The sequence below is a fragment of the Tenrec ecaudatus genome, chromosome 7 (assembly GCF_050624435.1).
Source record: "Tenrec ecaudatus isolate mTenEca1 chromosome 7, mTenEca1.hap1, whole genome shotgun sequence".
Lineage (NCBI taxonomy): Eukaryota > Metazoa > Chordata > Mammalia > Afrosoricida > Tenrecidae > Tenrec > Tenrec ecaudatus.
The window spans coordinates 61,191,840-61,215,463 of NC_134536.1; the positions used below are offsets into that span (position 1 = coordinate 61,191,840).

Genomic DNA, 23,624 nt, shown 5'->3' on the forward strand with positions numbered 1-23,624 from the left:
TTAAACCATAAAGCATTCCTTTGTTCTGTCCAAGCAACTGCCTCTTGGTCTATGTGCAAGCTTGCATGATGAACACAATTAGTGCTCTGGGATTCCCATGATTTGCAAAGTTATCCATAATTTGTTATGTCCACATAGTCTTTGCATTGTCAATAAAACATAGTAAACATCTTTCTGGTATTCTTTGCTGTCAACCTAGATCCATGTGATATAACAATGATATTCCTTATTCCACCTCCTCTTCTGAATCCAGCTTGAATTTCTGGCAGTTTCCTATCTATATACTGCTGCAACTACTTCTGAATTTTGTTGAGTAAAATTTTACTTAGGTGCTATATTAATATATAATTAGTATGTATGTTAATATGACATAATACATATAAAATAATGCATAAATATATTTTCACGATTGTTGGATTATGTTTCTTTTAAATGGGCACAGAGGTGGATGGGTCTTTTCCATTCAAATAGGTATCTCCATCCAAATTCCTTGCCATAGAGAATGAGCACTTCTAGCATTGCATCCATTTATAGAAACATCACAAATTAGATTCTGTCAATATCTGGAGCCTTGTTGGCACCAGTGCCTTCAGGCAGCTTGTACTTCTTCCTTTGATATTATTAGCTCTTGATTATTTGCCACCTCCTGAAAAGATTTAAAATCAATTATTTGTGGTACAGTGACTGTATTTCATTTATCTCCTTTTGGCTTTCTAACTTAAAGTCTGTGTGTGTTTTATTGTGCTTCAGTTTGTCTTTTCAACCCATCCTTTGAAAGCTTCTGCTCAACTTTTCTACATCATTTCTTCCCTTCACTTTAGTTTCTCTTCACTGAAGGGGCAGCTTGAGAATGTCTCAGGACATCCATCTTGGTCTTCATTTCCTGTGTCTTACAGACCTTTTGTTTTCTTCATAAAAGATGTCCTGGGTGCCATCTCACAACTTCCAATTGCCGTTACTGCTGATGCATCTTAAGTGCAAGTGTGATCAATTTCCAGTTGCAGAAGTTGCTAAAAATCTTTCATTTTGACATTAGTGGTTGGTGCTCAAATTTGAATAGGATTTTTAAATCGGTCTTTGATATAGCTTGTTGCCATTACCCTATGACTGGCAGCCCTGTACTTCAGGATAGAACCTGAACTGTTCTTTTGAAGATGGCTGCAATGTCTTTCCTCTTCAGTTTATTATTCCCAACATATTAGAACAAAATTTCCCCTTCAGAATGGCCAATAGTGAGGCTACTTTCGCTCACTAATGCCTAGAATGTTGATTTGTATGTATTCTTTATTTTAACAACCAATTTTCCTAGATTTATACTTTGTACATTCCAGCTTTAAATTATTAATGGATAATTGCAGCTATTCCTTCGCATTTTGTTTGGTGATATGTCAAAAAAACAAAGTCCTAAAGGATTTATTCTGTCCACGAATTTAAGTTGACTCTGCTTTGAGGAGACAGCCCTTCCCCAATCATATTTTGAGGGGCTTCCAGCACTGTATCATTGGTCTGTAGCTGTTCATAAGTTTTTCATTACACAGTTTGTTTTTTGTAAAGTAGATCATCATTTAGTCTGTCGTAGTCTGGAGGGTCCACTGAAACCTGCCCTCATTGGTGACCATTGGTATTTGTAATATAACAAAATGTAAGTCACCACAGTATGATAAGCTGGCAAATAAGTGGTCATTAACCTTTTATAAGTATAAGCTGGTAAAACTTCTGAATTTATGTTTAAAATTTTCAACTGCAAAGTCATGATTCAAAGGTATGACATGCTTTTATTTCTTTTCTAATTCATAAATTATTCCTGTTCTGCAATATACATGAATCTGTTCAATTTGTGGAAAAGTTACTGGTCACTAGGACTAGTGCAGTTTTCCGTGTACATGGTACTTACTGAGCAGGTCACATGTTAGATGCAGTGAGTGATCATTATATTGATGAACTAGACCTGGGTATTATCTAGTTTACAGTCTAGTAGAGGTCATTTTAATAAAAACTGGCAAGTCCAACAAAAAATACTATGATAATACTTTGCTTGTTAAGGGATATTTCTTCTATCTGAGAAAATCAAGCTCATAGAAGCAGTGGCGGTAAATCAAGGTATTTGGACTTAACACCATAGGGAGCTAATGGTACTTTTAGAGCTCATTACTAACATATCAGAGTTGGTGATGGGAGAGTAAGCTGGTGGAGAGGTCAGTGAGGATAATACTAGAACCCACTTGATGGAGTTATAAATATTAGACAAAAGCCCATGTATGTAGCTACTAGCATAAAGTAGTTGATAATTCTGCTCTATACATTGGTTGTTATTTTCTGCTCTGGGTACCATATTTTTAAAATCATGACAAGGCAAAGGAAAGGAAGAAGACTAGAAGGACTTGTGACACTCTCCCTTTTGAGAAAGATTTGGAGGAATAGAAAATGTTTGACCTAAGAGAAGAATTGGGCTTTAAAATATTTTAAAGGTTATGTAGAAATTGGTATAGATTCATATGTATATCTGCTATTATTGTGTATTGTCTATTATTACTTCCTACACACGGCAACCTTACAAGACAGAGTAGAACTGCCCCATAATAATCTGTATGAAAGTAGATGGCAACAGTTTTCTCCTGTGGAGCAGCAGTTAGGTGGGAACTGCCAACCATTCAGTTAGCAGTGAAGGGCATAACTACTCTGTCACTAAGCCATTGTGTCTCTGTGTATCTACAGTGGACAAAGGCAGAAATAATAAATAAAAGTTGAAAAAAATTGTACCTTAGGAAGACAACTAATGGAATCTTGGTAGTTCAGTGATTGAAACCTTGCCTTCCATGAAGGAGAAGCTGCATTTCATTGTATCACCCATACACAGCCACCATCCATTAGTCACTAGAAGCTCACATGTTGCTGTAATGCTGAGCAGATTTCATCAGTGCTTACAATGACAAATTAAGAAGAATGACCTGGAGTTATACTTCTGAAAATCAACCAGCAAAAATACTATAGATCACAGTAGTCAGATATGCATTTGATCAAGGGGATAGCACTGAACACGGCAGTGAGTGTATTCTTCCATTGTGCATGGAATTTCCATGAAGATGGACTAACAGGGTGGCAGCCAACAACAACAGGGAGAGAATTCCTAGCCTTGATAAAATAATGAGAGCATCTAGGGGGCAACAAGCAATCACATACAGGTTCACAAATAAGAATATGCTCAGATCTATCAGCGGACACTGTGAAGAAGAAGAGAGATTGGAGTAACATATTCCAAAAATTGAAGGAAAATAACGCAAACCCAAAAATACTCAACACAGACAAATTATCGATCAAGATAGATGGAGAAGTAAGAGTCTTCCCAGACAAGGAAAAATGCAAAGAATTTGTTAGAAGAAACCTTCAAAGAAAAAAAAGATCCTTGCCAACCCAGTATGGGCAGAAGAACAGCACTCATTAAGCATAAATAGACCCCCACATAGAATACCCCCACCCAGAGGTCAACAAAGAGAAAACAGCCCCCAAGATAGCATTGGATTAAGGGTGGAAATAAGTCAAGAATAAACCACACACACACACACATGCACAACACACTGATAAGAAAGGGAAGTCGGAAAACACCCAACAAAAAGGTATAAGATGACATCACAGAGTCCACATATGGAGATAATAACCCTGAATATCAATGGACGGAACTCAGGCATTAAAAGACTGAGGCTAGCAGACTGGCTTAGAAAACACAACCCATCAATCTGCTGTCTACAGGAGACACATCTCAAGACTACAGACAAAAATAGGCTGAAAGTCAAAGACTGGAGAAAAGCATACCAAGCAAACAGCAGTTTAAAAAATAAGTAGGGGTTGTGATCCTAATCATGGATAAAATCTACCTCAAAGTGAAAGCCATAAAAAGAAATGAGGGGCACTATATAATGCTCAAGGGAACGGTAAACAAAGAGTGCTCCAAAAGTTGAGAAAAGAAATCCCAGCCTCAATAATTATAGTAGGTGACTTCAATACATCGTCCTCCGAGAAAGATAGGTCACAGGGAAAGAAACTCAACAAGGAGGCTAGAGATCTAGACACTATAATTAGACAATTGACCTGCTAGGTATTTACAGAGCTATTCCCCCAAATTAAAAAAAAAAAACAACAACCATTCTTTTCAAGCCTACATGGCACATATTCAAAGATAGACCACATTGCTGGAGCATAAGGTGAATCTGCATAAATTTAAGCACATTGATATCATACAGACCTCTCTCTGACCACTGTGCCACAAGGCTGGAAGTCAACAAAAGGAAGAGGAAGAAAACAAGAGCAAACACTTGGAGAATGAATAACTCTCTATTGCAAAAGGAGTGTGTACTGGACCAGATCAGAGATGAAAATGGGAAATTTCAACAACAAAAAAAGAAAGAAAAGAAAATAGGAAATTTCTAGAAACCAACAAGAATGAGAACGCTACATACCAAAACTTATGGGACACAGCAAAGGCAGTTATCAGTGGAAACTTCATAGCAATACATGTATACATGAAAAAGGAAGAGAGACTTATTGATATACTGGCACAAAATGTACAGCAACTAAAGCAGAATCAACAGGACAATCCAATCCTACTACTTGCAAAGACAATAAATAATAAAAATCAGAACTGAGATTCGGAGAGGGAAAATAAGAATGTTATGGGGGAAAATGCTGCTAAAAGTTGGTTCTTTGAAAGGATGAATGGAATTGACATTCCTCTGACAAACCTAACCAAAGAAAGGAGAGAACAAATATAAATAGCAAGGATGAGGGATGAAAGAGGGGACATTACAACAGACCCTAATGAAATCAAAAGGATAATTACACAGTACTATGAAGGACTGTACTCTAATGAATTCAACAACTTGGAAAACATGAACAAATTCTTGGAAAAACAATCCCTCGCTAGACTATCTCAATGGACATCAAGAATTTCAACAGACCCATAGCCATAGAAGAAATAGACAAGGTTATCAAGGGATTACGAACATTAAAAAACAACAACCCTGGAACAGATGGCTTCACAGGAGAATTCTACCAAGCATTTAGAGAAGAACTGATACCAATCCTACACAAACTGTTCCAGAAATTAGAAAAAGACGGCAAACTCCTGAACTCCTTCTATGAAGCTACTAGTATAACTGATACCAAAACCAGGCAAGGATCCCACAAGAATCAAGAATTATACACCAGTATCTTTAATGAACATCAATACAAAAATCCTTTACAAAATACTGGCCAATACAATGCAAAAGTATATAGAACAAATAATTCACCATGACTAAGTAGAATTCATACCAGGGATGCAGAGATGGTTCAACATACAAAAGACCATTAGTATCATTCACCATATTGACATGAAAAAGTATAAGAGCCACATAATACTATCGATAGATGCAGAAAAAGCATTCAACAACATCCAACACCAATTCCTGTTTACTCTCGAGAAGGCAGTAATGGAAGGAAAATTCCTCAAGATAATACAAGCTATATATAAAAAACCAACAGCCAATGTGGTAGACAGTGGAGAAAAGACGAGCACAATCCCACTGAAAAAGGGGACCAGACAAGGATGCTCCTTGTCCCCACTCTTATTTAATATCACACTGGAGGTTTTAGCTAACAGCATAAGGCAAAGAAAAGACATCGAAGGAAGGAAAAGACATCTGAGGAAGGAAAAGGTGAAACTATCATTATTTGCAGATGATATAATTTTATATATTGAAAATCCCAATAGCTCCACAAGGGGAGAACTGGAAGCAATAGAGGAATATGGAAGAGTGGCAGGTTACAAGATCAACAAACAGAAGACTATCAGACGGCGATACATATCGGATAAGGTCACAGAAGAGATCAAAAAGGTACCCTTCACAATAGTCAAGCACAAATTGAAATATCTAGGGATATACCTGATTAAAAGAACAAAAGATCTATATGGGGAAAACTACAGAACACTATTACAAGAAACCAAGAGCAACCTCAACAAATGGAAGAATATCCCATGCTCATGGATTGGAAGACTCAATATAGTCAAGATGTCAGTTCTGCCAAAGGCACTATATAAGTTCAATGCAATCCCGATACAATTACCCTCATCTTTCTTCAAAGAAATGGAAAAACTGTTTATCAACTTCATATGGAGAAGGGAGAAGCCCAGAATTAGCAGACAACTCCTCACGAAGAAGGACACAGCAGGAGGGCTTGCTTTGCCTGACTTTAGCACATATTATACAGCCACAGTGGTCAAAACCTAATGGCATTAGTATAATGAGAGATAGGCCAATGGAAAAGAACTGAAAACCCAGAAATAAAAAAATCCGCATACAGACAAGTGATCTTTCATAAGGGCCCCCAAAAATATCCAATGGGAATCAGATACCCTCTTCAACAAGTGGTGCTGGAAAAAAATGGATATCTACCTGCATTAAAATGAAGCAAAACCCTTATCTCATTCAATGCACAAAAATAAACTCAAGGTGGATCACAGAACTCAAGGCAAAACCCCAAACCATTAGGACCATCAATGAGGGAATTGGGACCAACCTGAGAATTTTGGCACAGGGCTCATATAGGGAAGGACACAAATACAGATGAGTCACAAATTGACAAGTGGGATATACTGAAGATAAAACACTTGTGTACATCGAAAGAATTCACCAAGAGATCAGTAAGAGAGCCCACAGACTGGGAAAACATCTTTAGCAATTGCACATCAGACAAAGGCCTTATTACTAAAATCTACAATACTCTGCTAGTTTCCAAAAAGAAAAAAAACTAATTTCCCACTGAGGAGGTCGGCAAAGGACCTGAACAGAAATTTTACAAGGGCAAAAATCCAAATGGCCAATAAACATATGAGAAAATGTTTGCTATCGTTAGCCATAGAGAAATGCAAATTAAAACAACAATGAGATGTTACCTAACACCCTCAAAGGTAGCCCAACTCAAAAAAATCAGAAAGCAACAAGTTTCAAAGGGGCTGTGGTGAGATAGGAACTCTCATCCACTTTTGGTGGATCTGTAGGTGTATACAGCCATTATGGAAATCAATCTGGTGATACCTAAAACACATGATGGAAATGGAGTTACCATACGACCCAGCAATCCTCTGACTGGGCATATGTATACCCATAAGAGGAAAGAAACAAAACACGGCCAGACATCTGTGCTCCAGTGTTCACCACGGGACAGTTCACAATTGCAAGGAGTTGGAAACAGCATACAATGGAGTACTACGCATCACAAAAAAGCAGTGATGAATGCATGAAGCACATCGCTGCATGGGAAGAAGTGGAGGAAATCATGCTAAGCGAAGTAAGCCAATCACAAAAGGACAAGTACAACATGAGTCCGCTGAGGTAAGCTTAAAAAAAAATACAAAGGGGGCATAGGGAAAAAGCTACTGTATACAAACATTCCTGAGGTGAGGTCCATGTAGTATGGCAGGGGCCAGACCAAATCAAGGGGTACATATGGTAGCCAAATAAAGAGGCGGGGCAGAGAAAGGGGCAGAAATGGGTAGTCGGGGAACAGGGTATTAACCCACTTTTGGGGAGGGTATCCATAAGGAAAGAGGGACCAAACTTCAACCTAGTGCTCCAAGATGTAAATGCAACATACCAGCATGAAGCAGGGAACCAGTGGAGAGGTCTGAAGGGCTTGCCCTAATGCCAACTACGTGGATACCCCCCCCTTCTGTACTACAGAAGACAGCACTGAAGCTACAGCTCAGCAAGAGGGACATGTCTGATCAGAAGCAAACAAAGGGGGGTGGAGAGAGAGTGGAGCACATCCTGGGCCACCAAGCCTTGAGGACGATGATATCCCTGCTCAGAGCAGCCAATGCACAGAGGACCTTAGGACCAGCCCTACTATGAGGCGCGACATCCCTCACTAACCCATGGCCCTTCGGGGGACAACACTGGAGACACAATGTGGGAATGGCGCCTGACCTGACCCCACCACACCAAGGTGGAACACTAAGGGTGTGCAACAGAACAGTAAGGGGAGTAGGGCAAGGAATTCCCCCAAGAATACCAAAAATAGACTTTGGGGCCAATGCGTGACACCCCATCAGACTCGACAGGAAAACACTCCTAAAGGTCAAAAAAACAGACCTTGAACTATTTACAGTCTTTTCCTTTCTTGTCCTTGGTTTGTTGTTTTCTTTTCTTTTGTTGCTTTTTTTTGCTCTGTCTTGTTTTTGTGAATATTGTCTCTGCAGGTCTATCTAGCACAGTTGAACCTCATAGGACCAGTGGTGATACCAGGAGGGTAGAGGGAATGTAGGTTAGAAAGCATACAAGGTTCTACATATCAGCCCTTCCCTGGGGGACGGACAACAGAAAGTAGGTGAAGGGAGATGTCGGACAATGTAAGACATGACAAAATAATAATTATGTATAAATTATCAAGGGTTCATGAGGGAGGGGATGGGAAGGGAGGGGAAAAAGTGAGCTGATACCAAGAGCTCAAGTAGAAAGCAAATGTTTTGAGAATGATGATGGCAACATATGTGCAGATGTGCTTGACACAGTGGATGGATGTATAGATTGTGATAAAAGTTGTAAGAGCCCCCAATAAAATGATTTTTTTAAAAGAGAGAAAAACAAAAAATTACAATTTATCAAGGGTTCAGGAGGGTAGAAGGGAGAGAGATGGGGAAATGAGCTGATACCAAGGGCTCAAGTAGAAAGAAAATGTTTGGAAATGATGATGGCAACATATATACAAATGTGCATATACAGTTGAAATGACTTATTTTAAAAAGCTGGTGGGGAGTGGAGTAGTAAACCATTGTGAAACAATGTTTAAAGACAGCATGCGTCTGAACCTCACAGTTCTAATTTATAGCCACTTCCAGATTGACTCAGCACCTGTGCTATTTCCTAGCCCTTTTTGTTCAACCCTAAATGCCACTTATCCGTGTTTTGATTTTTTTCTACTTCACAATATGATGATCTTGTGTTTATGGAAACTGCTTAAAATGTGCCGGAAAGTTACTCTTTTAGAAATGACCAGAGTTTCATCCCAGCTGTGTATCTCTAAGGATAGGTTGAAAGGGGGAGAGGTGTGCAAAATCAGGAAGAACATGATTAATAATCCTCAGTGTACATGGAACAACACAATAGGAGTGATGTCAGCCTTCTCCACAACAGCTTCTCACCTGTTCTTGCTCTTGTTGCGTCTCTTTTGAGAATTTTTGACTGCTGTAGATTATTATAATTGAAGAGGGTGTTCGCTGCTAGGTAGTAGGATAATTTTAACACTTTAAATATATTTTAATTTGACCGGGATCATACAGTAGTAACATTCTAGTTGTATTTCAGAGTTACTACTTTCCTATTGAAGTGATTATTTGAATCCATGACAGTGATGTTAACAGTACTGTTGAACTTTTAGTGGGTAAGAAGAGTTTATATATTTATATAGATATAGATATATATAGATATTCTAAGCTTTTGGGGGGGGTTATTTTTGTTGATTGAAAATTATGAACTTCCATAAAGTCAATTTTCAGCAGCTGTTTTTTTTCAGATAGTATAGTAAGTTGGGTTAAAAAAGCAGAGAAATCTTTTTAAAGTATAGTTTTCAGATCTTTTAAAATTCAGTTTTATTATATTGCCAAACTTGGCAAATTATTTAAGTCTGAGATGCTTTTTTCTTTTTTTTTTTTTAAAGGGGTTTTCCGGGAAAACCAGAAAACCTGCTAGACAAATTCTAAAAGAGCTGTAACACTAGAGATGCTTTTTTCTAATGATAATTCTCACCATTGAGTCTTAATATTTCAGATCACTGTGTAGAAATACCCGTAGAAGCTCAACCGAAGAAGAGTCCTCTTCAGAAGAAGAAATGGAATGGAGTGATAATAGTTTGTTTTTAGCCAATCTTTCTATACCTCAGTTAGATGGAACTGCAGATGAAAATAATGGTAAGTAAATAAGTCTAATGTGAGTATTAGAAACTTAAAAGACATATTATTTTGTAACTGTAGACACATTTCCTATATAGCGGACTAAGTGAGATTATAACAGGACTGTTATGTTTGTTCTTTCTCCAGATATCTTCTTTTAGAAGAATGTAAATTAATGATTTTTTTTCCCATTTCTAAGGATTTTTTTTAAATGCCAGCAAGTTGATTCCAATTCATGGCAACAACATGTGTATCCACAAAGAACTGTGTTCCATAGGATTTTCAATGGCTGATTTTTCAGAAGTAGCTTACTAGGGTTTTCTTCTGAGGCTCCCTAGGTAGACTCATACTTCCAACCTTCGGTTCACGGCTGAAATTTGCACTCCTCCAAGAAGATGACATTTATTAATATCTAATTTCAAGCGTCCTAAACTTTAGCCAGTTAATCATGTTAATACTTAAGTGGTTTAAGGGACTATTGAAAACTATGTTCAGCTTATTTAATATTCGGAGTCTTCAACTTATATATCATCTTCATAGAAAAACGTTTAAAACTTATCTATTTGAAATGATAATGCAAATAAATTCTTTGAAGAAATATTTTTGTAGTGACAGTATTTTTACCTTATTCTCTAAAGGCACTGATTATCAATTGGGTCTATTTCTAATCAAGTAATATGTGTTTAAAATAGAATAATCAAATGCAGCTAACTTGAATAGTGGGATTATCTTAATGATAGGAGTGGTCTCTTATTAAATTAACCGTTTTAAACATACAAGTTTAATTTTATATCATTTCGTGTTGATAATATGTTGGCTGGGAGGGCAACAGTTTTTAAGGGAATGAAAAATTCTTTTTGTCTCCATTTCAGACAATCCACTGAATAACGAAAATTCTAGAACCCATTCTTCTGTCATCGCAACAAGCAAGCTATCAGTCAAACCGTCCATCTTCCACAAAGATGCTGCTACGTTAGAACCTCCATCTTCTGCTAAGATTACCTTTCCATGTGAACACACAAGTGCCCTTTCTTCTCATGTTTTAAAGAAGGAAGCTTTCATGGAAGACCTTTCACAGCCAAGCAACATAGAAAAAGGTCTAGATCATTCAGTGGCTTCTCTGACAAATGAAAGCACTTACACTATGAAATACCCTGGATCTTTAAACAGTGCTGTTCATTCTGAAAACCCACACAAAGAAAGTAGTAAAAAGGATATCTTCCCAGTATCTTCCTGTGGTAGTAGTATTTTTGATTATGAAGAAGATATTCCATCTGTTACTAGACAAATTCCAAGTAGAAAGTATACAAATATTAGAAAGATTGAAAAGGATACCCCTTTCATGCATATGAATCGTCATAATAGTGAAAATACATTAAGCAAAAATTCTTTGAACTTTTCTGATTTAACTCACTCAAAAAAATTAACATCTGAAGGAAATGAAAAATGTAACAGCACAGCTCTAAATACTTTGTTCCCTTCCTCATTGACTGAAAATTGTGAACTGCTCTCATGCTCAGGGGAGAGTAGAACTATGGTGCACTCTCTTGATAGCATCGCTGATGAACGTGGCCTCAATAAACTTAAAATTAGATATGAAGACTTTCAAGAACATAAGGCAGAAAAACCAAGTCTCAGCCAGCAAGCAGCACATTATATGTTTTTTCCCAGTGTTGTTCTTTCTAATTGTCTCAGTAGACCACAGAAATTATCTCCTGTCACATATAAACTACAGCCTGGCAATAAACAGTCCCGGTTAAAGTTAAGTAAGAAGAAACTTATAGGTCATCAGGAGACATCTACCAAAACTAGTGAGATTGGAGCCACAAAAGATAATTGTATTCAAAATAATCCTTGTAATAGTAGTACTGAGAAGGACATTGTATTGGCCAGTGATTTAATCAAAGCCACCCATCGCTCTTTTGAAAGTAAAGCACCTACTGACACTTTTATAGACTGTCATTTTGGAGATGGAACCTTAGAAACTGAGCAGCCCTTTGGACTATATGGAAATAAGTATACACTTCGAGCCAAACGCAAGGTAAATTACGAGACTGAAGACAGTGAATCAAGTTTTGTTACACACAACTCAAAAATTAGCCTACCTCATCCCATGGACATTGGTGAAAGTTTAGATGGAACTCTCAAATCTCGAAAACGAAGAAAAATATCAAAAAAGCTGCCCCCGGTCATCATAAAGTATATTATCATTAATAGATTTAGAGGGAGAAAAAATATGCTTGTGAAACTAGGAAAAATAGACTCTAAAGAGAAACAAGTAATATTAACAGAGGAAAAAATGGAACTATATAAAAAACTTGCACCTTTGAAGGATTTTTGGCCCAAAGTTCCTGACTCCCCTGCCACCAAATATCCCATTTATCCACTAACACCAAAGAAAAGTCACAGAAGAAAATCAAAACATAAGTCTGCTAAGAAAAAAACTGGTAGGCAACAAAGGACAAATAGTGAAAAATTTAAAAGAACTTTATCTTTCAGGAAAAAAAGGTCGCATGCTGTTCTTTCGCCTCCCTCGCCATCTTACAATGCTGAAACCGAAGACTGTGACTTAAATTACAGTGATGTTATGTCTAAGCTGGGTTTTCTTTCCGAGAGAAGCACAAGTCCCGTGAATTCTTCTCCACCTCGCTGCTGGTCTCCCACTGACCCAAGAGCTGAAGAAATGATCGCTGCTGCCGAAAAAGAAGCGATGTTTTCCAAGGGTCCCAATGCATATAACAGTAAGACTGCCAGCTCCCGCATCAGAAAAAACAGTCGAGCAAGGGCACAGGTTAAGAAATCAAAAACAAAGCTTGTTAATTCCTCTGTAGTTGCTAAGAAAAGGAACAAACGAAATCAGACAAGTAAACTCACCGATGATGGTAAAAAGAAACCAAGAGCAAAGCAGAAACAAAAAACAAATGAGAAAGGTGTCGCAAGGAAGCACATCAACCTTAGAGATGAGAAAATTCTATCTCAGTCTGGTGCTGAAGTTACATTTGTGCTGAAGCAGCAGAGTGTGTCTGAGGTCTCCAGTAGCCCTGGAGGTTCTCAACTACTTTTTAAGCCAAAAGATGCACCACTCGCAGGTTCTGCTGGAGATCGCCCCCTTCCTGCTCCACTTCCCACAGAAATCAATGCACAACAAATCTTATCTGGCTGCTTTTCTTTCTTAGAAAGCAAGAAACCTGCAGATTTGCAGCCATTCCCCAGTTCACGAGATGATTTGCATCCATCAGTTGTTTGTGGTTCTGTAGGGTCTGGGATATCAAAAGCTAATACTCCAAGACCTCATCATCAAAATAATATGTTTACTTTAAAGGAATCAACTTTGATTCAGAAAAATATATTTGACCTTTCTAACCATTTGTCTCAGGTAGCACAGAATACACAGATATCTTCTGGTATAATGTCTCCAAAGACAGAAGAGAGTGCAAATATGCAAAAAAACTATTTGTCATCTATTGGAAAATTAAATGAATATCGTAATTCTCTAGAGTCAAAGCTGGACCAGCCGTATACACCTAATTTTTTGCACTGCAAAGACGGTCAGCAGCAGATGGTGTGCACAGCAGAGCAGTCAAAACCCAGTGAAACTTGTTCTGGAAATGCAGCCTCCGAGGAAAGACAAATGCCTAACAATTCCTTTGTAAATTCCTTGAGAAGCCCAATCAAACAAAAAGTATGGGAGCAAAAACAAAGGGGTTTTATTTTAGATATGTCAAATTTCAAACCTGAAAAAGTAAAACAAAGGTCATTATCTGAAGCAATTTCACAAACCAAAGCACTTTCTCAGTGTAAAAATCGAAGCACGTCAACAACTTCAGCATTTGGTGAAGGACAGTCTGGACTAGCTGTTTTGAAAGAATTGTTACAAAAAAGACAGCAGAAAGCACAAAATGCAAATGTACAAGACTCACTATCTAATAAACATCAACCAAATAAAAATGTCCCTGGTTCCCTTGAGCAGAACAAAGCCACTAAAAGAACGCGATCAGCGACTTCTCCAAGAAAGCCACGGACTCCCAGAAGTACAAAACCGAAAGAAAAAATTCCCAGACTTCTAAAAGTGGACTCGGTACATTTACAAAACTCTGGGCAGTTGGATAACTCCTTATCAGATGATAGCCCCATCTTTTTTTCAGACCCAGGGTTTGAAAGTTGTTATTCACTTGAAGATAGCTTGTCTCCTGAACATAATTACAATTTTGATATTAATGCAATAGGACAAGCTGGATTTTGTGGTTTTTATTCTGGAAGTCAGTTTGTTCCAGCTGATCAGAATTTACCTCAGAAGTTCCTGAGTGATGCTGTTCAGGATCTTTTCCCAGGACAAACTTTAGAAAAAAGTGAATTTTTAAGTCATGATAACCAGAAGTGTGATGACAGCAAGCATCATGCCTCAGACCCAGCCTCGTGGATTCGATCTGCTACTCTCAGTCCTGAACTTTTTGAGAAGTCATCCATAGATAGCAATGAAAATCATCGCCACAACCAATGGAAAAATAGTTTCCATCCTCTAACAGCTCGGTCTAATTCAATAATGGATTCTTTCTGTGTCCAGCAGGCAGAGGACTGTCTAAATGAAAAATCCCGATTGAATAGGAGTTCACTAAGCAAAGAAGTGTTCTTCAGCCTCCCACAGCAGAGCAATCCAGACTGGATTCAAGGTCACAGCAGAAAAGACCTGGGACAGTCACTTGACTCAGTCAGTACCTCTTTTACTACAATCCTCTCCTCCCCTGATGGTGAACTTGTGGATGCGGCCTCTGAAGACTTAGAATTGTATGTTTCCAGAAATAATGATATATTGACACCAACTCCTGATAGTTCACCACGGTCTACCAGCTCTCCCTCACAATCTAAAAGTGGGAGCTTCACCCCTCGAACTGCTCACATTCTGAAGCCACTTATGTCCCCACCAAGTAGAGAAGAAATTATGGCAACTTTATTGGATCATGATCTGTCAGAAACCATTTACCAGGAACCATTTTGCAGTAATCCTTCTGATGTTCCGGAAAAGCCCAGGTAAACAAACACACACGTCACTCAGTTGAATAACTATTAGGTGTATAACTGCATTTGGTTCCTGACTTTGTTTTCTGGCTGTAGTACTGGATTCATATGTATGCCATTGTGAAAACTATGTATATCATTCTAGACTAAGAAAATTCACAAACTGCCTGAAATTTAAGTTTATGAGTGTTGAACTTGGACTTATGATTATTTAGCTTTCTCCATTAAGTAGTAGAGATGTCAGAGGCTTACTGTAATATGGTGCAAAACTAAGAACAATGCTATAATACTTTGAAAGTATTGCAATTACCATTTTAAAATAATATCAATTTTTTAACTGATAAGATTTTAAGATTTCTTAAAAGAACTAAATATTTTAAAGTATTTGAAAATCAGCATACATATTTCTAAGTCCCCTTCTGATACATCTCTAAATGAAGATTATTTAAGTTGGTCCTGTTGGATACCACTTTACTTTCATGTTGCTAAGATTGTTAGTTAACACAGTCTTAGGGACCCAGGGATCTGGTTCCCATTATGCCTTCTTTCTTTTAAAAATATTTCAAGGAAATGATTGATCAAATAGATAGACAGCCAGACATACACACAAAGATGCCAGTAGCAAAAGAGGAATCATTGACTCGTTTACTTATAGGAGTTAGGTGGATATTTTATACCACCTCCATTCAGCAAGGTAGGACATACCTAATAAAACCTGATTAATCCAGGAGGTGTAACTGATGGTTCTTGGTCATGTCCCTTGTGGATGTGAAAGACTATGTTCTCATTCACTTAACCAGGTGCAGGGAGACACAGCTCACTTCTACCATCCAGTCAGAGCCAGGAGGCCCTGCTTTTTGTGTATGTGATGGAAGCAAATAGGAAGAGCCAGTTATGGCAAGAGGCCCCACTGCTTGGGTGTGCTGCTGTTCATCAGCATAATGTTCCTGATTTGAATTATAAAGCTACAGTGAATGACAGGCTTTTAAAAAGCAAGCAGATCGACATTTCCTCCTTTAAGGACTTGAAGTAAAGGGCAGAAGTGTATACTTCGTTCTTAATAAACAGTTTTAATTTTCTACCTACAAGTGGTTCTTTAACTTTCTCTGTTCTCCAAAAAATATACAAATGTCTAAGTTTTTTAATTGAGTTACTTTTTCTACCTCAACTTTGTATAACCATTTTAATTTTCAGTTACCAAAAATGTGTCAATGTTAGTTTACTGTTTACTGTCCAACTTTGACACTTGCCCTGCAGCTAACAGTTTTCTTTGAACAACGTCTATATAAAAATTCAATATAGTGCGATGAAGCATACAACTTTCCTCTAGTTCCTAAATGCTTCCACCACCACCCCTGCCACGATCATGATCCCAATTCTACCTTACACGTCTGGCTGCACCAGAGGATGTACACTGGTACAGATAGGAACTGGAAACAGGGAATCCAGTGCAAATGATCCCTTCAGGACCAGTGGTGATACTGGGAGGGTGGAGGAGGGTTGGTTGGAAAGGGGTAACCGATTACAAAGATCTAGATGTGACCTCCTCCCTGGGGGACGGACAACAGAAAAGTGGATGAAGGGAGATGTCGGACAGTGCAAGATAAGACAAAATAATAATTTAAATTATCAAGGGTTCATGAGGGACGGGGAAGCAAGGAGGGAGGGAGAAAATGAGCTGATGCCAGGGGCTTAGGTGGAGAGCAAATGTTTTGAGAATGAGATGAGGGCAATAAATGTACAAATGTGCTTTCACAATTGATGTATGTATGGATTGTGATAAGAGTTGTATGATCCCTAATAAAACGATTTTAAAAAAAAGTCATGGAAAACCACAAGGGGCAGTTCTCCCTTGTTCTAGACAGTCGTTATGAGTTGGAATTGGCTCAGTGGGAATGAGTTGGGTTTTGGTTTGAGGGAGTGACTCAAGTAATTTATCAAAATTAAATATAAAATTTTATATAAAATATAAAATGTTTTTTAAAAATTAACTTTGAAATATTTGATGTGCTCTTAAATAGATACTCTTTTTAGAAAAAATTCAATATGGACAATTTAAATATAAAAATTACAACATTTCACTGCCTCATGACAACCACTAAGAATGTCTGGATATGTTTCCTTATAGTTTTATTTTAATGTGTGCCTTTTGTTTTGGTTTTTGACATGTAATCTGACTATAGCCACAATCTAGACTTACCTAACATAAGCATTTTCCAAATTTTTAAGTTTATTGAAGTATCATTCTAATGACTGCCTGCATAGTACTCTTATCATGTGTTTTAGTGCAGTTTTCAGAAAGATTTCCTATTATAGATAATGACATGATTAAAATCTTGTTCATAAAGCATTTTTAGTATTTTGGAGTTTTTTCCTGTAGCTCTAGAATCAGATCACTGAAAACCTGGATTCCTGATAAATGTTTTTTTCTTCCAGTTTTAGCAGTTACTCTACTGCTGACATTCAGGAAAACTGAATTTACCATCCTGTCTTTGGTTTTCATTCTTGAATTCTGTATAGTCTTTTTCATTCGTATTAGAATTGTCTAGGATCACATGATGTGTGTACTCCTTCAACAGAAGTAATTCTGTTTCTCATTTTTCTTTTAATGGGACTGGCATGGGTGCACTGAATGTACTAGATACTGATTGATGGTGGTGTTAACTAGTTGGGTACAAAATCGTACCAGGTAAAGAAGACAAGAAGCTGTCACCCTGTGGTCTCTTCTTCAGCTCCAGTTTAAAAAACTTAAATCAGGTTAATATTTCAAGAGAATGACTAAGATATTGCTAAGATCTTCATTATTGTTGTATAAAAGGGGCTTTTAAGAATTTGTAGGGACAATTCTATATTTTTCATGAACTTTTAAGCCCTTTCAGATGTTATGAGGAAGAAGTACAGTTCAATATTTACAACTATTGAAAACTAAACCAGGCTCTCTCTGTAATTAGTGATTCTCCCACATATACATACATGTATCACTAGCATTTAAGGTGTGCACTCTCTGGATTCTTCTTACTCCTAAATTATTGATTGATTTACTCCTTATATTGGTGTTTAACCTTGCCATGTAAAGAAGAAAAAGAATGATCATTTACTTAATTGTGCATGACCTTTTTAATGTCTAAGGGAATTTGGAAGGTGCAAAGACTGGTATGTTTGAACTAACTGGACAAATGTAAAAACACTATTGACAAAATCCAGATATAATAGTTCAAATAATCAATTGCTTTTTTTAATCCATATGTGGTAACTGGAAATTCACTGTAAGTAGAGGAAAAGCATTTGATGAGTCTGTGCCTTGTTGAAAAAAAGAAGGTTTCATGCTTGCCATTAAAGCAAAACACAATTACTTTTTGCCTCTGGTGTTGTGGATACCTTCCAGAGGAAATTTATCTGGTAGTCACCTACTTGTTAGGGAAAGCATATTGGGATTACAGATAGAGTATACCTGCAATAGATGGGGATTGGAGAAAGAGATGATAAATGTTAATACATCAAAAGAGAATTAAAATAACTGATAAGGAGCAAATACTTTGATAATTGTTCTTTGATACAAAAGAATTCTAAAATATGTTGTTTGTAGGGAGATTGGCGGAAAACGACTCACGATAGAAACTCGACTTCCCAATGATCTGGCTGAATTTGAGGGAGACTTTTCCTTGGAAGGACTGCGCCTGTGGAAAACCGCATTCTCGGCAATGACTCAGAATCCAAGACCAGGGTCACCGTTTCGCAATGGCCAAACAGTTGTCAATAAAGGGTCAAGTAGTAACCATAAAATGACTGAAGATAAAAAAATTGTCATTATGCCTTGCAAATGTGCCCCAAGTCGACAGCTGGTTCAAGCATGGCTTTTAGCCAAAGAAGAATATGAACGTTCCAAGAAACTGCCTCAAACTGAGCCAAGTGGAGTTGTAAAATCTGCTGAGAACTTCAACTCTTCAGTTAACCCAGATGATGAACCTGTAGTGCCTCCAAAAATGGATATAGCAACACATCTACTCCCCACTACAGCATATACCAAGGAAGATGTTGATAATTCTCAGATTGCTTTACAAGCAACCACAGAATGCAGAACTGCAAGTGAAAGTGAGATGCTGCCACCAGTTGCTTCTGGAAATGCTAGTGAGAAAGATGAAGACGAGGACTTTTATGTTAGTTGTAGTTCTCCTGACTCTCCTATCCCCCCTTGGCAAGAACCAATGTCCCCAGAGTCCAAAGCGTTAAATGGAGATGGTAGAGCATCATCACCAATAGAGGAACTATGTTCCTTGACTGTTGAGAACTTCTTAAAGCCAATAAACGATTGTACACAGAAAAGCCCCTACAGCAAGCCCAGGGAACCTTTTGTGTTATCTCCCATTAATATTAGGACACGAACTGGGAAAAATGAATCACTCTGCCTTCACAGCACACCAGTTATACAGAGAAAACGTCGGGAAAAGCATCCTGAAGGAGCTGGCCTTACCCCTTTATTAACAGGTAAGTGTACAAATAACACGGGTTTCCTCATTCTTCAAAGTTAATGCAAACGGCACTACAATATGTAATGGGAATCCGGGCTTTTGAAAAAACTTTTAACTAGGCAAATGAGTTTGTTACTATTTATATAATGTCTTGAAAAATCAACATGGAGAAAAGGTTTTTTTGTTTGAGCTTTTTGCTATATTGCTTATATTGCTTCCCTTCGTGTCTTTTTACCTTCTGGGTGAAATAGAGGAACCCTCTCAGAACTTTATATTTGTTTTCTCAGCTTGATTTTTCTCACTGGATTTTAAACATAATCAAGCCCTTCTCATCTTTAAAAGTAGAATCAAAAATTTTGATCTCACTTCTTTCCACTTTTTTTTCTCCCCTTAAAGGCAAATTTCTTAGTTGATTTTCTAGTTAGACAACTGCATTTCTTTAACCTCACAAGCATTTGACTCTAGTAAAGACTTCCAAGAATTTTGTAGTTAAAATCACTGGTGGTTTTCAATCCTAGTGGTTATACTTTCCTTCTTAGAACTTCTCTCCCTGTGATTTCCTGTGCCAATTTTTTTTTTTGAAAGAATATCCTATTCTCAATTAAGACGTAAAGTGTTGGGGTGTACTCCAGCCTGGCCTTAAGCTGCCTTCACTTTTTACTTTATACTGAGTTACCCAGTTCCTATTCTCAGGATTACTGCAGATAATTCATAAATTAATTATCCCTAGCGGAGAATTCTCTTTAAAGCTACAGACCACTGTATCGAGTTGTCTATTTGACATTTCTAGTTGAGTGCTGAAAGTCACCTCCAGGTTTGTTTTTTTTAAACTCCATTTATCTCACTGCATATGTCTTGACGCTAAGACATGCACATCCACAAACATGCATACTACACAGAGAACCCCATCTTATCCTCTTGCGGATTTTCTTATGTGAGTAATAAGTACCCCTATCTGCTAAGTCACTTAGCTGCACAAGCTAGAAACAAAGGATATTCATGTTTAATTTCCCCCTTACTGCCCACCCTGCAATTTCCAATCCATTATGAAGTCCTGTAACTTTTTATCTCCTGAATGACCAAAATGTACCTGCTGCATCCTACCTCTGCCATAACCTTAGGGCAAGGTATCTCTGACCTGGGTTCCTGCCTTCTTATTCACTCTTAGTTTCTACCTCTCCTGCACAGTAGTCAGGGTAAGTCCCACCCAAGTCTCAGTGAATTACTACTCTCTTTAGATTTTAGTTCAAGAAAGCCGTTTTAAACTCCTGCCTGCCCTAAGACAACTACTGAGAACAAATCTGTCTTTAAAACCTAAGCATACTTAAATTTAAGCATTACTTTAAGTTTAAAGTTATTTTGGTGGTGATTAAAGGTTTGAATTAGTTTCATGCTTAAATTACAGTGTCTTCAGAGAATTTAGAGAGAAATAAAAATAATATTTGGCACAACCAAAAGCATTTTAAAAAATAATAATAAATTTTTATTCACTTGTTAAATGTAAGATTTCTTTTTACAGAATCGAAAGCCCAGAAATTGAATCATAAGAGAGAAACTGATACTGATACTCTTAGAAGAATACTCGTAACTACACAAGTGAAGGTAACTATATTCATTGTATTTAAAAATCAGTGGAAGATCCATTCTTATTTTTAGATTGCAGTTAGATAAATTAACTCAATTAAATTTTTTTATATTTTTGCATCATTTATTTACATATCATTGAGACAACAAGAAATTGCCTAATTTTTTTTTAGGTTTTTTTTGTTGTTGTTGGGATCTAAAAGATTCTTATATGTAAATACAAATGTTACAGAGAAAGTGAATATGATAGCCAAAATGTGGATTATGAGGATACAAATACATTAACTGGTTACTGGCAAAATCAGAACAATCAATGACAGCAGAGCTCAAGTAAGTGATTTTTGATCCCACCAAAAATATATCCTTTGTCTTGGTTTATTATTTTTTCTCAAAAATAGCATTACTGATTTTTTTTAACTAAGTAGCAAAAGGAAGCAGCATTTAGTACTGAATTTCTGAAATGTCTATTCAAAAAATAATAATTTAAAAGTTTTGAAGCGTGTGGTTACATTTTAAAAAGTATCCTTGAACACATGGATGATGATAGAAGTTACTTTCATATTGACTACTTTTTATTAATATTATTCACTGTATGAAGTATGTTTAGTTAGTATTTCTATTTTGAGACCGAATACTAAAAATAAATACTTTTATTGATAAACAATATTATATTACACATTATATGTTAAAGCAAATATCTGTATTATGAATGTAAATCAATACTTAGGGGAAAAGAAAGAATACATTTGAAAGTCAGAAAAAATATTGAATGAAAAAATGTCTACACTTTTCAAACCCTTGATGGTTGTTTACCATTATTTATTAATTAATCATTCAAACAACATGTTGGGTTGTGATAGAATGCAAATCCATAATTTTGTATTTTTATAAATGCTGGTAAAAGTAGTTGCAAATCTATTGAGTACTTGATCTGCATGTAGCCAAGAAAAATCAAAATAAAAGTCCATGTGGTGTAAATGTTCCTTTCTACAAAACTATTATTTTTATTGTTTTGGGTTTATAAACTCAAAGATGAGCTGATGGTTTCGTGTTGGAATCAGAGAGAGGATACTTAGCTTATTGCTTATTAATAAATAAATAGCATATTGTCTAAATTTTTAGGAAAAACTAATCTAATTGCTTACTTATTTTTTTTCTGGCTGTGTGTTTGTTTCAATAGAATCAGTTTGCTGCAGTAAATACCCCAAAGAAAGAAACTTCGCAGATTGATGGACCATCTTTAAACAATACCTATGGTTTCAAAGTCAGCGTACAAAACTTACAGGAGGCAAAAGCTTTACATGAGGTAACAATGAGTAAGGACATGTGTAGTGTGTGCTTAACTGTTATGTTTCATTCTGTAGAACAAATATGGACATTTTTAATAAATGAATAATGTATTGAATTCTATTTGTTAATTTAAGTTTTCTTCATATTATTCTTTTTTTTTATTTTAACAATTTATTGGGGCTCATACAATTCTTTTCACAGTTCATACATATACATACACCAATTGTATAAAGCACATCTGTACAGTCTTTGCCCTAATCATTTTTTTCTCTTTTCTTCTTTTACATTTTATTAGGGACTCATACAACTCTTACCACAATCCATACATATATATACATCAATTGTATAAAGAACATCCATACATTCCCTGCCCCAATCATTCTCAAGGCATTTGCTCTCCACTTAAGCCCCTTGCATCAGGTCCTCTTTTTTTTTTCCCCTCCCTCCCCATTCCCCCCTCCCTCATGTGCCCTTGGTAATTTATACATCGTTATTTTGTCATATCTTGCCCTATCCGGAGTCTCCCTTCCCCCCTTCTCTGCTGTCCCTCTCCCAGGGAAGCGGTCACATGTGGATCCTTGTAATCAGTTCCCCCTTTCCAACCCACTCACCCTCCACTCTCCCAGCATTGTCCCTCACACCCTTGGTCCTGAAGGTATCATCCACCCTGGATTCCCTGTACCGCCAGCCCTCAAATGTACCAGTGTACAGCCCCTGTCCTATCCAGCCCTGCAAGGTAGAATTCAGATCATGGTAGTTGGGGGGAGGAAGCATCCAGGATCTGGGGGAAAGCTGTGTTCTTCATCAATACTACCTCACACCCTAATTAACCCATCTCTCCTAAACCCCTTTATGAGGGGATCTCCATTGGCCGACACTTGGGCCTTGGGTCTCCACTCTGCACTTCCCCCTTCATTTAATATGATATATATATACATATACACATATATACACATACATACACACACTTACATCTTTTTTTTTTTTTGCATGATGCCTTATACCTGGTCCCTTGGGCACCTCGTGATCGCACTGGCCGGTGTGCTTCTTCCATGTGGGCTTATTTGCTTCTGAGCTAGATGGCCGCTTGTTCACCTTCAAGCCTTTAAGACCCCAGATACTATCTCTTTTGATAACCGGGCACCATCAGCTTTCTTCACCACATTTGCTTATGCACCCATTTGTCTTCAGCGATCCTATCACTTCATATTATTCTTACTGCTGTCTTTTAAGAAACTCTTTTAAACATCTGTCAGTTGTTAAGATTGCTTGGTAATTTCACAACCTTTACAATCTTAGAACTGAAATTCAGTTTTTGGAAGCTAAAATTAGAAAGCATTTTT

At 37.2% G+C, this 23,624-nt stretch overlaps 1 protein-coding gene and 1 non-coding gene across 3 annotated transcripts in view; one reads left to right on the forward strand and one right to left on the reverse strand.

Annotated features, from left to right (window-relative positions):
• REV3L (REV3 like, DNA directed polymerase zeta catalytic subunit) overlaps positions 1-23,624 on the forward strand; it is a 170,274-nt gene that overhangs the window by 95,390 nt on the left and 51,260 nt on the right. For both annotated transcript variants that reach the window (XM_075554663.1, XM_075554664.1), the window contains exons 12-16: positions 9,801-9,940; positions 10,795-14,950; positions 18,525-19,423; positions 20,927-21,009; positions 22,172-22,297. In XM_075554663.1, the coding sequence (XP_075410778.1) occupies positions 9,801-9,940; positions 10,795-14,950; positions 18,525-19,423; positions 20,927-21,009; positions 22,172-22,297 (5,404 nt within the window). The remainder of the gene's footprint in view (positions 1-9,800; positions 9,941-10,794; positions 14,951-18,524; positions 19,424-20,926; positions 21,010-22,171; positions 22,298-23,624) is intronic.
• Positions 9,689-9,749, reverse strand: LOC142453969 (U7 small nuclear RNA). Its single transcript, XR_012785515.1, has one exon. It is a non-coding gene; the product is annotated as a U7 small nuclear RNA (small nuclear RNA).